Raw genomic sequence first — 14,539 nt, forward strand, 5'->3', positions numbered from 1 at the left:
TAGCTATATGAATTTCAGGAATGGAATTTCTAGTTCCTCACATAAGTTTGCACAACCTGTTTCTGAGGCACTTTTAGCATCACAGGCTCCTATATCTGCTGTCTTGTTAGTTAGCTGGTAACGGAGAATAGCACTGTTCAGGAGCACGGAGAAAATCTGTGCTAATGGCAGGTGCCCCTCTCAGTTTGGAGGATGTGGTGGTGAGTTTGCATCTCATTATCAGACTATTTTTCCTTTGCTTAAAAAGTTTGTTAGGGTGGTATGCTTTGAGTTGTCCCTGATCTGGGAAGAACACATAAAGTTTGCAATAAGGTGATTCCCAAGTATAGGATCTCCTATAATGATTTTCCTCTGCATGTCATTTGGAGTATTTGAAGTGGTATGTGTGTCAAACCTGTTCCCTTTCTGTCATCTCTGGTTTGGAATTGGTTCACACTGCCCTAGGACACTTAGAGATAAACTTGATATTAGGAACTTGATAGGGGGCAGTGGTAGCAGAAAGATTGTTCTATTGTGATCTTGAAGTATGTTGGAAGAATGTTATCTCAAAATGCTTATTTCCAGACATTCGGTCTTGAAGAATTTTAGGGATGAATCAACTTCTGACCTCCTTTTTCTGAGGCAGAAAATGAGAGGTTTTTTGGGCTCTCAGAATGAGTGAGAGTCAGCAGAGACTGTGCAGTCAGCAGTGTGTGCACGTGTGCTGATGACGTCCATGGCACACCTTTGTGATTGAACACCTTGGTCAATACAGACAGCGTAGGAGAAGGAAATATGGTAGGGAGTTTTTGGACTGTGTCCAAGTTTCTCAGCATGTAAGTCTCTGGATCCCTTTCCCCACCCTCGACGTGGGGGAGCCCAGTTGTGGTTCCTTCTCCATCTGAAGAACCATTCCGACGTCTTGAGGGATAGGGAAAGGGGACTCCAGCGACAGGGTTTTTCAGGCCCCGAGCCTGGAGGGGAGAGGTGCTCCCCCCTCCCCCCAGCACCCACGTGGCTCCATGGCAGGCACAGAGACAGCACACCGGGCGTGGAGAGGAGGCAAGAGAGTGTTTATTGTTGGGGATGTCACATTTATAGGGTTAGGGAGAATCACAGGTTAACCAATTAGAAGTCTCAAGGGGCTTACAGGAACACCCAATCACAGGAAGGGGTTAACAAGGACCAATGGGACACCTCAGGACACCTTTCCCAGGACATTCCTGCATGGGAGATAACAGTTGCTGTGGGGGGTGTTGGGAAGAAGAAACATGTGTTTACAAAGAGACCACAAAGAGCCATCCTAAGACATGTTCAAACAAGTTTCTCATCAGACTTAGTGCTACATAAGTCTACCCCATGCTATAGTTTTTGGAGACTTGTCTCCAGAATTCCAGAGTATGGAATCCAGGAATAAAATCTTGGAGCTAGAGCTGCGAGTAGCTTTAATATATGTCATAGTTTCAAGATCTAGAGAAGAAAGCTTCATTTGTCACAAACTAACAGTAATATTCAAATAAAGGTTAAGGGGAAACACACCCATTCACTTTTAAAGAATGGTAGCTTCCTTAATGTCAGATATCAGTTTTGATGTGTGTGGTTTCTTTTTCAATGCTTCTATGATCATTCCATTTTTTTATTTTATTTTTGCTTTTTTTCCTAGAGATGTGAATTATGCCCTCATAAGGATGGTGCTTTAAAGAGAACAGATAATGGGGGTAAGTTTTATTCTTACTTTTTGTGAACTCTCTTATTTTGTATGAGGGAAAAAAATCTGTGGAAAAAAAATTATAGGGAACCTAAACATAAGTAAAAACACTGGCTGGTTTGGAAAGAGATAACTGTTTTACAGTAACTTTTATTTGTTCAATTTAGGTTGAATTTAGTTTGAGAACATCTACCATTATTAGTTTCATTTTTAGGAAAAAAGAGGAGAAGAATGGCATTTTAACATAAGATTTTAATGTGTAAAGTAGATAAATTTTAAATGTATTTAGTATAGCCTGAGCATTTATAGAAAGCTGTTAAAAGTGCACTATTCACAGAGGAAAGTGGAATTTTTATGTCTATAGCCCAGACTAAATGCACCAGTGCATTTTCAAAGGATGGCTCTTTCATGCCTGATTTACTAATAGGGTCTGTAACAAAAAAGTTAGAGCTGGAAATCTGCAGTAGTGATTACCCCTCCTTTGCATCTTTCTAATTTCACCGTTCAGGTTATCATCGGTTCTGCTCCTGCTGAGTAGAACTGCTAGAGAAGATATCCACTGAGTAGCCTGTCTTGGTTATGTTTGTACTAATAGCTAGGTGATATGAGTGAAAAATTGCAATGAACTTTTCAATCCCTTCTGGAATCCCTTCTTCTCTCTTTACTAGATACTTCTAAATTCCCATCCATCATTTATCTGTAAATAGCCTTGGTCACTTTGATACTGAGCCCTTTCCCTTGTGAGAGGAGAAGGTGTTGATCCGGATTATGGATTTCATTTGGACAGTCTATGTAATCTGCAGAGTCTGTGTCTATGTAAATTGTATTCTGCAGATTTTATGCTGTATACATAATATTCAGCTAATTACACCTTAGCTTAGTGTCGATGCAGCTTGATATTTCTGTTGCAGCTGAGTTGCAGGAACACAGAGCCTGCTCATTTTTGGGATGATCTACCCTTTCCCTTGTCTACCCTTGGACTGCTTCATTCAGTATATGCTGCAGGTTTACCATTCTAGTGTCTGCTCTCTCACACACCTTAGTGAACTTGGTGCTGTTTGTGTGTGTTGGGAGATTGTATTGAGGCTGTGTTGGCATGTGTCAGTGAAACTATCATCTTAAGTACCAGCTCAGTACTTTAGTTTTATTCCTTTTCCTCAGCATTCCTCTCAAGACAGGTTGATACAAGGCCGTGTGGAATTCATTTCTTCAGAAATGGCAGCTGAACACTTTCTCTTTTTTAGGAAATAACTAATAAGGAAGCCTCAAATCAATTGAAATATCCAATAAACTTTGTGAAGTGTTTTCAGGTAGTATTCAAGTAGCATTTGGGAATGCTTTGCTGTTGTCTGTGTTGGTTTTGAACCTTTTCCTTTGCATAAAGTCTTGAGAACTTATTTTGACAGTGTACATCGAAGATCTGAGCATATCCTATTAGTTATCTCTCTTATGGCTCTATTGTAATTATAAATTCTTGTCTGAAAGTGAGTTACTGTATAAGATTGAAATTATTTAAGTTTAAATAGCAAAGATGTTACAGTATACTATAATTTTAATACCCAAGTATTTTCATCATAGTGAAAATCTCATAGGGTGAGAGGCTTAAGAATTTATATTTCCTTCTGAAAACATCCAGCCTCAGTAACAGACCATGTCCATGGTGTTCAACACAGCAATGGACCAAATGTCCTTTAAATAACAGCTTTACAGAAGGATATGAACCTTGGAAAAAACAACCTCTGACTGGTGTTGCATTTCAGAAATCTACATTCTTGACCTGAACTTTCCTTCGAAGAGTTGTCTAACAAGATGTTGTGTCAGAAGATTTTCAAACTTAAGGAAATATTGTTGAAGATCATGTACTGGGCTTTCCAGTTGAAAATGGCATTTACAGTATGTTAATACTTAAATTTTTTTAATGCTGTTACACCATTTACTGCCAAGTGAAATGATAAAATGATGCAGGTTTCCTGAAGAAACTTTGAAACAAAGATTTCTGATAAAATCTTCTAAGGATCTAGCTTTATAAACTTGTAATTATGGAGTCTCCTTCTCTAAGTATAGAAATAAATGGTCTTAGAGTTTCAGAACAAGTGAAGAAATTGCTGATTTTATGTCAGTGATATAAAGTTATACTTCCTTCTGTCTTCTGGCAACAAGTAACTTCATTTTGTAGCCAGCAAACCAATGCAGTTTTTGTTTTGAATATGCAGATAGCTGAGCTCACACATGATCTGCTGATCTTGTAGATTTTTTTTTTTTTAACAGTCTTCTGGATATTTGCTTTTTAATAAGGTGAAGAAATGTGTTTTGGGCCTTGAAGGTACTGTGTTTTCTTTTATGTCAGGAATCTTAATGGTCTAGTGAGCTTTTTACTGTAGGGTTCCATGATTTTCTTAACTGTGGTGAGGTGCTGCTACTGCATGGAGTCATTTCCCTGACCCAGCCCCCCATGCTATTGCTGCTGTAAGGGGATGGCCAGGACTGTTCTTTCAGAAGCAGCCTGTACACTGGCTGTCTTCACTCACAGTCACACAACTGTAGCTGAAAGCAGCCTAATCTTACAGCCCTTCTGTAAAGGTGTTATCTTGCCTTTAAGAACTCTGGCGCACTGTAATGTGTGACAAAGAAGTTTGGGAATCAAACTCGTGGTTTTTATAAGTATTTTAAACTGACTGTAAGTATTAATAATTTTAATGACTGTACATTATGGTGGGGTATGGTGTGGTTGTGTTGGTATTCTGTGAGGTTTTTTGTCCCTACCTCCTACTCCCAAATGGTGTGGGGTTCCTTTGTGTACATTTTTCCTCCTGCTCCCTCTCCTTTTACTGGCCTGTTGCTGCTTATCTGACCTTCTGGTGATCACCTTTTCTTTAGATTTGCTTTTTAGGTTCTATATCTCTGGTTGGAGCCATCTACCGTGTGTTGATTGTGCTTATCAGTACAGTTGCCAAGGGTTAATGTTGGGTTCTCTAGTATCATCTGTGGCAAATACAGACTTACAGGTTTCAGTGATACCTTAAACACAGTATTTTTGGAGCAGTACTGTCATGGATCTTAGAACGTAAAAGTGACAACAGGAGATAATAAGAGGAGAGGAGCATATCATGGAGGCTGAATAACATTTGGCCTGCTCTTTTTATCACCATGGACTAGATTCTTGGGAAGGTTCTCATGTGCCTTCTCTGAATACTTTCCCAGCCTACAAATATTTATGGTTTGGGCCTTCTTGAACCAGAGATGGTGTTTTTGTGTTTAATAAAAGAAGAGTTCCATCACACTATTAGAGTGTTCCCTTCTGTATAAAGGTTTAGTGTCCATAATGTTGTGTGGAAAGGCATTTTGCAGTTGAGCTGCACGATGTGTCAAAGTGTACACCAGTTTGTTTTGAACCTGTTACCTTGTGGTTTTATTTGATACCACTTGGCACTTGTGAAGTGACAGGAAGTGGCAAAGATCAGTTATTCTGTGCTCACCTTTCCAGTACTCCTTCCTGTAACCTCTTTGGGTACATCCATTCTTGGCTTTGTGATGGTGGCTGCTGCTGCTGTAATCAGAACCTGTAGTGAGCCCAAAGAGAGAATTCTGTCTAGATTTGAGCAGAATATATCCTAGTCTGCTTCAGTGCTTCCTGTGCTTTCCATTGTCGAGACCTGAACTGACCCTGAACAGAAGCAGCTAAGGTCTGTTTGTACATGTTTGTTTGGTCTCTGCACACTGTGTGAAAGTGGTCATTCTGCTCCTGCACTTGCACAGATCTTGGAAACAATACACTTGGATTTAGCAGAGTGTAACCTGAACTAGTATCCATGATGTGGCTTGTCTGCCAATGAGTTTATCTGTCCTAAGGATTATTAGGAGTTAACTGTGTTTAGCTGCACATTTTATTTAATTAATTTGTTAAAAGTAGTGGGATATTGCACAGTTATGAGTGGGGCATTTGCCAGAAATTTTAGGAAGAAGCTTTGAATAAGTTTTATTATTTTGTTTGCCTAATATCCATGACTCTCTTACAGCTATGGTTAGGTTTTGTGAACAAAAATATTCTTCCCTATATGTGGATTTTGTGGTCTTTGTTTTTATATAAACATTAGGACTTCTTCAGTGTTCATAGATTGGAGTTCTATAAATTATATTAAGCTATTTACTAGTTTATTTACACTTTTTTATTTATTAATTTCCTATTGATAAAAAGTAGAAAAGTAAGATTTAATTGACAGAGGAACTTTTCTCTTTGAATACATTTATTGACAGAATTCCGTGATAAATTTGGTATTCATGTTCATTTAGGGGCATCTTTGTGTTTTTAAACACGACTGAATATAAAAGTTTTTTAAAATTATAAAACTTGATATGTATATGAGTTGCTTATTGATTTGCTGTCTTATGTGTAAGAAGGCTATTGAAAGATTAATCTTTCTTTAGCTTAGTACTCTTGTATGTGGATTAGGAGTTGCATAAACTATAAACACATTTTTTTGAAAAACAGAACAGTGACAAGTGAGCATTTCTTTAAAGATACTTGAGAATTGTTGACGTTTGGCACTTTTGAGCATTTCAGTTCAGTAATGTTTCTTTAACTTTTGCAGTAATTTCCTTTGGATTTTTGACACTCAGTGAGGAGAAAATAAAATCATGACCATTTGAAGTGATTATAGTTTTTTGAATCCCAATTCTTTTATCTTCTCATAATACTGAATGTGCAGTCTGTTTTTTAAGCAGATTGTTCACTTGTATCTAATATTGTGCATCTCCCAATTAAATAGTTTTCTTGCAGTTACCTTTGTCCACGAATTTCTGTAAGCCTAAAAGGCTTGATTTTTCTGTATAAGTTGTTACTTTGAAATCTGATTCCAGTGGATGATGATCAGGAATGCTGTGTAACAGCATTCTTTGTGTGACTTTTCACCAAGACTTCTTTCATGCAGCTGCTTGGGAAAAGGCCAGATAACAATGTGGTGGTTTTATGTAATGTCCAGGCCCTCTTCCCACCCCATGGGTTAGCATCAGGATCTCCCAAGTCTATAAAAACATTATATGCTAGGTTTTCCTGTAGCTGTTGTTATTATTAGAGTCAGCAGCTCTCCCTGTCTTACTGTTCTGAGTTTTCTTGGTGTTAATGTCTAAGAATGTGGATGGTGTAATGTCATCTGTACACACCAAGGTATATGCATTTTGCAAGTCCTTAGCTACAAATGTTCTGGTCCTTGTGAGCAGATTTGCAGGAGTGTGGATTTATTTTTCTTTTACTGGGAAAGACAGTAAAACTTGATAATAAACCTAAAATATTTTGGTAATATAAATATATGTATTACTATATAATATATTGTATATTTATTGATTTGGTATTGTATACTTATGATTTATATTGCTAATAATCATAATGTATATTTAGAATTTTTTTTAAGTTTTAGGTGCTTATTTATGACATTTCTTCCTTTTGTTGTATGAAAAGATTTCTTGAGGGAGGTGGAAGAAACTCATTAATTCCACAGCATGCTGGATAAAATTATTAAAACTATTAGCTTATTCAGTGGACCAATGGAACTTTATTTGTAGCTGTTTTAAAAACAAACTGTTTGTTGTGCTGCTGAGTGATGATTGAAAGGGAATCAGCTCTTTAGTTCAGGAGCAGATTTTTCTAAATTGAGAGTTTGGTGAAATTCAGTAGTAGGACTCTGTGGGACGAAGCCTTTTCTTCATAGACAAATAATATTTTTTTACTTTTCTAGCAGAAGTTGTCCATTCTATACCAGTGATAAGGTTGACTACCAACCACAGTGATGAGAGCTCTAGCAGTTAGTATGAGCACCTTCTTTTTACCCATCTTCTTGAAGAGTGGATCAAACAATATAGTGAATAATGCTATATTAACAATAGTAAACTCTAAACCTGTATTTAATAAAGTAAGAAAAAGACAGTAACTTAAGCTGACGGATTTATTTTCTGCAGATTTTCTTGTTTTTGCAGAAAAGGAAGAGCAGAGTCAAAACTAAAGTGTATGAAATGCCTTAATGAGGAGACACTTAACTAAAGGTTTAAAATAGTAGTTAATCTTTCCTGTTGGTAAATAGTCGCAGTAATGGTCTTAAGTACACCTTTGAAAGGTGAATCCAGCAGAGTTGGATAGAGCTCAGTCTTGGAGTCAGCCAGCAGCAGGTCTGATAGTTGTGGAAAGGGAAGGTGCAATTTTCATATAATCTAGGACAGCTGCTGACCTCTGCTGAAGGGAGTGTGGACTGTGGTTTTCCCATGACTGGGTGTTTCTTCAGTGGTGGTTTTGTGTATGGTAATCATATAACCTCAGTGTGGATTGCATCAACCTATTTACTGATCTTGCTGGAAGGTAAACTTTTCAGTTTCCCACAGATTTAGTGATCAGATGAAAAAGAAATTATTTACCCTGCCACATGGCAAACTCCTACTGCAGGGAGAGGGCAAGAATGTACAGTTGAAAGTGAAGAGTAAAGTGAGACCCTACTTTTTATTGGCAGTCCGTAGTTGAAATGGATTGAGGCCTATCCTTAAATGACAACCTGGAGGAACTCTAATAAGAAACTAACATTTCAATAGGCACCTGCTGCAATAATAAATACATTCACTTGGTTTGGAAGTGAGCTGTAGTTAGAAATAAAGTAAAACTTCTTTAATGAGATATAAAGGGCTCTTTAGGAACTTAGTCAGAATGCGTAAACAAATTTTGCTCTGGAATTGATGCATGGTTAGGAGATGATGATCATATCCCAGAGCTCTCTTGTGGCTGGAGCTCAGAGTGACTTCATGATTTTGTCCTCTGCAGTCCATTAGTGCTTTGCAGCACAGCTTCAGCATTGACCATGGGACGTAGTGTAGTCCCTGCTCTGTGTCTGTGTAGCGCTGGTCTAGTCCCTTTGCTGTCTGTTAATTCATAAGCTAGACATGTGCTTCCCTTGGTCTGGATGGTAGGATGGATTGTGAGGCAGTTGCTGTTATTTTGTGAATATTACTTAAAAGACTATCAAAGCAAAATTTGCACTGGAAAATTATTTAAAAGTACCGTGAGTTTATTTATGGTGAAAGTGCTTGTGAATCAAGTTTTGGGCAATTAAGCGGTAGTTGTAAAGGCAGAAATTTAGTTAGATGGCTAACATACTCTGTATTATTTATCTTCCTGAGTTTTCTTTGTTAATTTTAGCTTACTTTGGTCGAGTTTGCTTCTACTTATAAGGTTCTTTGTTGGTAACAGTCTTGTGTCTGCTGGTAATGAAATTGGTAGGAGTTCCTTGTTCTCTGTCACATTAGGATAGATCAGCTAGGGGTCTGGAGTCTGAGCCTTGTTGCTCTGAATGTTAATGAACAATGTACAATGAAATTATACCTGCTAAATATGTACTGCTAGGTTTTCACTCAGTGAAAAATCAGGCACTGGAAATAAAAATCTCAGTGAAAGACTGGTAGAATTTGGATAGTTCTATGCTGGTAATTAAACGTTTTGTGACCTAGAACGAAACTTTAAAATTGGCAAAATTCAGTAGAGTGTCTTTCTGAGGGATAAATCACAATTAAAAAGGACTCAAGTGAAATGCTGGAAGTTTCATAAGCTGTATTTAAACTTCGAAGACTTTCCAGCAAGAATTTCCAATATCTGATATTGGAAAAAATGGTTGTTACTGAAGTAGATCTTGGAATTAGCTAAAGTGTGGGTTTTGATGTTGTTTTAACGTTGGTAGAAGTTGTTTCTAAAATCTCTTCAAAAGAAAATGTCTTAGTTATATTTATGTGATGTTTTCTTAGAAAGCATTTTCTTTAAATGGAAGCAGCGTTTCCTGAAGTTATTGAACTTGAAAGCACAGTTGAAGTAAATATTTCTAACTTTAATTTGTCTATCACCAGTAAGTAAAAACTAAAAACTGATGATGTTTTACAGTTTCTGGATGGAGACATTGATTATTGTAGAATATTGGATTGTTTAAAGCAAAAAAGGCACTGAGTCTGTCAGTCCCTGGTAGCCTGAGGGACTTTTTCCAGCAGTTTCAGAGAAAGCAGTTCTGATAAGAATGCACAGAAACAAGCAAACTTGATGGCTGATTTGAATCGTTGTAATACATTTCTTAGGCTTTAGTTTAAAAAAAAGAAATTAAGTTTATTTTAAAGTAAGCAAGCCAGGCATTGTTATCTGGTAAAAATACTATTACTGAGAAGGCACACATGTCAAATGGCCACTTTCTCAAAGCTTGAAAAATAGTAAGGTAAATAGCAAAACCAAAATAAAACAAAGTAATCTTGAGTATAGAGAAAATTTTAAGAACATTTTGCAAGCTGCCAATACCTGCATTTGCAAAAATGTATGTCCCTCCCTTCCAGTTAAAGTTGTCCTGAAAGGGCAGAAGTCCAAAAGTAAATTGAAGTCACAAAAGTGAATTGAAGTATTTAGTGGGAATAGAGTTTGTTAGCAATTACTGCAAGTTTCATAAGTAAAATTAAAGTGAATAATGAAATCTGTGGCCATTTTTTGGATTCAAACCATGCACAATTAAAGTGAATGGAAGCTTGTAATTGATTTAAACAGTAAATGATATGGTTTATAAAAATGGGTTTAATAAACTCATTTGGAACAAAAGTGATCTCAAAAATGGCACGAGTTTCCTGGCTAACTTTGGAGAACAATTAGGAAAAAATAAGAGTATCCTGCTGTTATTTCTGTGGGGTATTTGGCTGAAGAGGAATGCTGATAAAATGATTTCAGTTGCAACAGAAAGTAGTGAGAATATTTTACATGTTGTTGAATGTGTAGAACAGTGCTATTGGAGGTTTTTATTTTAAAATCTAAAACATGGATGTACAGCAGTATTTTTTACAGTTAAACATTTGTAAAGCTCAAAAGGACTGGATTTAATGATGATTTTTTCATTCCTAAGTGGGAAGGAGGGGAAAGATGTATAGTTGCTGATGAAATTATAGTCGCCTAAGAATAATGTAACAAGTGATTTGAATAGGAAGTTTATAGTGCAGTCTTTATGGCTTGGATGGAATAAATTGAAAAATATGAATTTAATGTTGTCTTTAATATCATAAATCCTTTTAAATGCTTTCTTACTTTTTGGGCTTTTATGTACAGTTTGAATGGATGTCTCTTTAGAATGTTTCATTATCTCTGCAGACAAAGTAGGCAGTTGTCATCCAGTAGGAAACAGTAGACAGAAGCACTCAACTCTGGACATGGCAATAGATCCTTTATTCTGTTGGGATTCTGAGCTCTGTGCTCAACTGGAGAGTAGTTGTCTACAAGAGAAGGAAGTGTCAGCAGAGGATTGGGAAGGAGTTCTTGCGCTGTGTTATTTGTTCAAGAGCACTCTTTTTGCAGAAAACGTAAGAAGTCTGTTTCCATGCTAGTAGCTCCTTCTTTCATCAGTGAGACAGAGGAGAGGTCTCACACTCACTTTGTTTGGCTGTAGGTGTCCTGACTTCTAATGCTTATCCTTGTAACAATTGTAAGTAGTCTTTTGATGCTTAAGAAAATGGTGGTTGTTTGCTTCCTTTTCCATTTTCCTCCACTACTGTTTGGTCCTTACATGGCAAAACTGAATTTGCTTGACCTCCCTTAAGTTCAAAAATTTTGTGGAGGGGTCTAGAGACGTTGAGTTCTTCAAAGGTGGAGATTCCACAGCACCTTTAGACAACCAGTCCTTAACCACACTTGTTATGGAAAAATACCTTCCTTACTCTTTCTTCAGGGGCAGCTGCTGCTCCTTTGTCTCTTTCAACTTTTCCAGGTGAGCTGGTTGTTGCTCTCTAGGAATTCTATATTTCTTCACCAATTAAACTTTGGACAAAAGAATATTTAAGAAGTTGTGTACAAGGCGTGTGAATCCTAGTGGGAGCTGGTCCTGGAGTTAGGCTTCTTTTTGATGGAGGCATTTGAGGCTGGTAATAGGAATGCTGCAACCACTATTATGGTTAAATTATTGTTGAACAGACGGTGATTTTTCAGCAAGGTCAGATTATCTGGAATCTGAAGGTGCCAGATGGAAACCAATGGAAAATGTCCCTTGTTGTCAATTCTCTGGGCCCTTACTGACCCCTTGTTCAAAAAGTGCATTACAGTTGTGGTATCTCATTTGTTTCGTTGTATAGATACTGGGTTTGTTCCCATGAAAGATGAAAGGGGGCCACTGCCCACAGGTATCCTGGATGTGTGCTTTGTATTTTGGAAATAGCAGTATGTTAAGCTTATAGGGTTTGGGTTTTCAGGGTTTTTTGGATAGTTATGAAGCAGTATTCAGGTAAAGTTACTTCTGAAACTGGTTTCTTGTAGCGAAAATTCTTTACCTAAATTTCAGTTGGCTTCGTAAGTGATTTTTTTTAATGTCTGGTGTATTTTGTATATTTACATAATAATTTTTCATTATGTGTAAGGGTAACTGGAGTACAGGTTTAATTACATCTGAAATAAAAGCTTTTGCCATCTGATTATGTGTAGCTAACTGAAGAAGGATTTTTTTTCCCCAAATCTTAGTGTCACTTTTCTATTGGCTTAATGGCTTTATTAGATGAATGGTGTTTCTTTTTAAAGATAAATATTTCCATTAACATCATGTTAACATTTATTTCTCTTCAGTAAAATGACTCAGGCATTTGCAGTTTGCAGATCTTAGAAAAGCCCTTATAACACTTACTTAGTGAAACTATCTGTGAATAAAATAATGAAGCAGCAGAGATATTGTATTTAGTTGCAGTTGAAATACTAGCATGATATGTGTGATACACTGTTGTGTGCATGCACTTTTCGTTTTCTACAGAAATTATAACTACCAATTTAGTAAACAGGAAGGGGGAACACAGATCCATTGGAAGCAACTGGAGAAGATTTGTGCCTTAAGAAAAACCTCTGGAATGGCATACGTGCTTTTTATTCTAAATATCATTCCAGAGTGTCAACAATACTACTGTAAGCAAATACAGTTTTGTGTTTAGCTCAGTTTGAATCAAAGTACACTTAGGTGACGAAATAAAACCTCTTTAGATTCATTAGAGTAGTTGAGAAGAGAAAATCCAAGATGAAAACAAACCTCAAAAAGACCTGCAGTGAGGCAGTATGGTAGGGTTTGTGTGGGGTTTTTTTATTACTGTTGTCTTTTTCTTTCATTATAGCATGCATTTACACAGTGATAATTTACTTTGCTTGCCTAATCTAATAATCTGCTAGATCATCTAATTATATGAGTCTGTCATTTTATGTCCTTAATGTTTGCATACAAGTAAGCCTGGGTACGAGGAAAGCACAGTTATTTTTAAAGCATACTGAAGGTCTTTTGATGAGAGACTTTAGTTTTCCTCTTGGGAAAGGGCAGAATTCACGTCAAATGATTAGCCACAGCAAATTCACTTTCAGATGAGGTGTTATTACTCTTAATAATCCTGTTATTAGTGTCAGTATAGCAATATGTTGGGTTAGCTGTATAGCAGCTTCTGCTAAATTTACAGTTACAGCAAACAGTTGTCCACTGGAATAAACCAACAACTCTCAGCATCTTAGTATTGAAAAAAGGCTTCCAAGTAGTAGAATTGGTGTTTCCCCCCGGCCCCATCCAGCCAAATGTTAGGCAGTTAGGAACCTTGGTTTCTCAAAATGTTGTTAAAGTCAGTATGGTAAGTAACTAACCATTTATTGATGCCCCCAAATTAATGAGTTAGAATAGGACTGGATATAGGGGTTTGTATTCCTGTGAAAAAATGAGCTGGGCACACCTTTACAGAAGGAAGAGACTTCACAGAGGGGTATGTGGGGGTGTGTGTATGTGTTGGGATTTCCTTCTGTAGAAAGAAAACAGAAGTCTATTCTAATCAGAATGACATTGTTTAAGTAAAAATTATACATAGAAGTTTCCTATGATGGTAAGGCTTCCTTGAATATTAGTTTGGTCGGATGATATTTCCCTTTTGCAGGAATTTGCATAGCTTTTATGCAATGACTGTTAATCCAAGAAATTTTAAGACTAATCTGTTTTTCCATTTGTGTGTCACTGTATAAATCATTAGTATTTGAATTTCATGGAGTATTACTTGTATAAATTCTCCCCTGACTAAATTAAAAAATGTATTACAGCTCATTTAAACTTTGGATAACAAAAATGAAATGTAAACATAATGCCTGTAATATTCTAAACAGTTAAAGTAGTCCATGGAAGAAAAAGTGTTGCAAAAGATTCTTTGTACTATAATTGAAATGTCTTTTGAGCTTCTAGAACACATTAAAATTAAATACAATTATAACTTTTTGTAGGTTGGGCTCATGTGGTTTGTGCTCTGTACATTCCCGAGGTGCAGTTTGCAAATGTTTCTACAATGGAACCTATCGTGTTGCAGTCTGTTCCTCATGATCGTTATAATAAGGTATAATTATATGTCTTTTTATATCTGATGTATTTATTTTAAAATTTGTGAGCTTTAATGATATAAAACTACGCTTCTTAGAATGCGCTTTATATAAAATTAATATATGTGTGCAGTACTGCTCTATGTTTTCTGCTATGACTTTATGGTAAATTGAAGAATTAATAAAGTTATATTATTAAATTAAACTGTAACATTATCTGCCATGTCTCATTAGTCTTTTACTGATTAGGGACTATTTTGTTAATTAAAAATATTGTGATCTTTGAATAACAGTTTATTTTGAAAGGAATGTGAAATATTTCCTATAGATTAAAATACTGTTACAGTTTATTTGAAATGTTATTATTAATTACCACAAAGTCCTGCTGTTTTAAGTGTCAATATGAACATAAATAAATTCATAAACATTCCTTCTAGGAAGAAAAGGTATGCTAATATATTAAGACAGAAGTTTGCAGAGGACATTTGGAAAGGACT

At 36.4% G+C, this 14,539-nt stretch overlaps 1 protein-coding gene across 11 annotated transcripts in view; it reads left to right on the forward strand.

Moving 5' to 3' along the window:
• The window catches only part of MLLT10 (MLLT10 histone lysine methyltransferase DOT1L cofactor), a 123,338-nt gene that overhangs the window by 21,707 nt on the left and 87,092 nt on the right, over positions 1-14,539 (forward strand). For 10 of the 11 annotated variants that reach the window (XR_010425049.1, XM_064635069.1, XM_064635090.1 and 7 more), the window contains 2 exons: positions 1,643-1,697; positions 13,950-14,059. Coding sequence is in view for 10 of the 11 variants with exons in the window: in XM_064635069.1 (XP_064491139.1) it covers positions 1,643-1,697; positions 13,950-14,059 (165 nt within the window). In the remaining variant the exon portion in view is untranslated. The remainder of the gene's footprint in view (positions 1-1,642; positions 1,698-13,949; positions 14,060-14,539) is intronic. The other variant, XM_064635108.1, reaches the window with a different exon arrangement.

This window comes from Pseudopipra pipra, chromosome 1, assembly GCF_036250125.1.
Source record: "Pseudopipra pipra isolate bDixPip1 chromosome 1, bDixPip1.hap1, whole genome shotgun sequence".
In the NCBI taxonomy this organism is placed as follows: domain Eukaryota; kingdom Metazoa; phylum Chordata; class Aves; order Passeriformes; family Pipridae; genus Pseudopipra; species Pseudopipra pipra.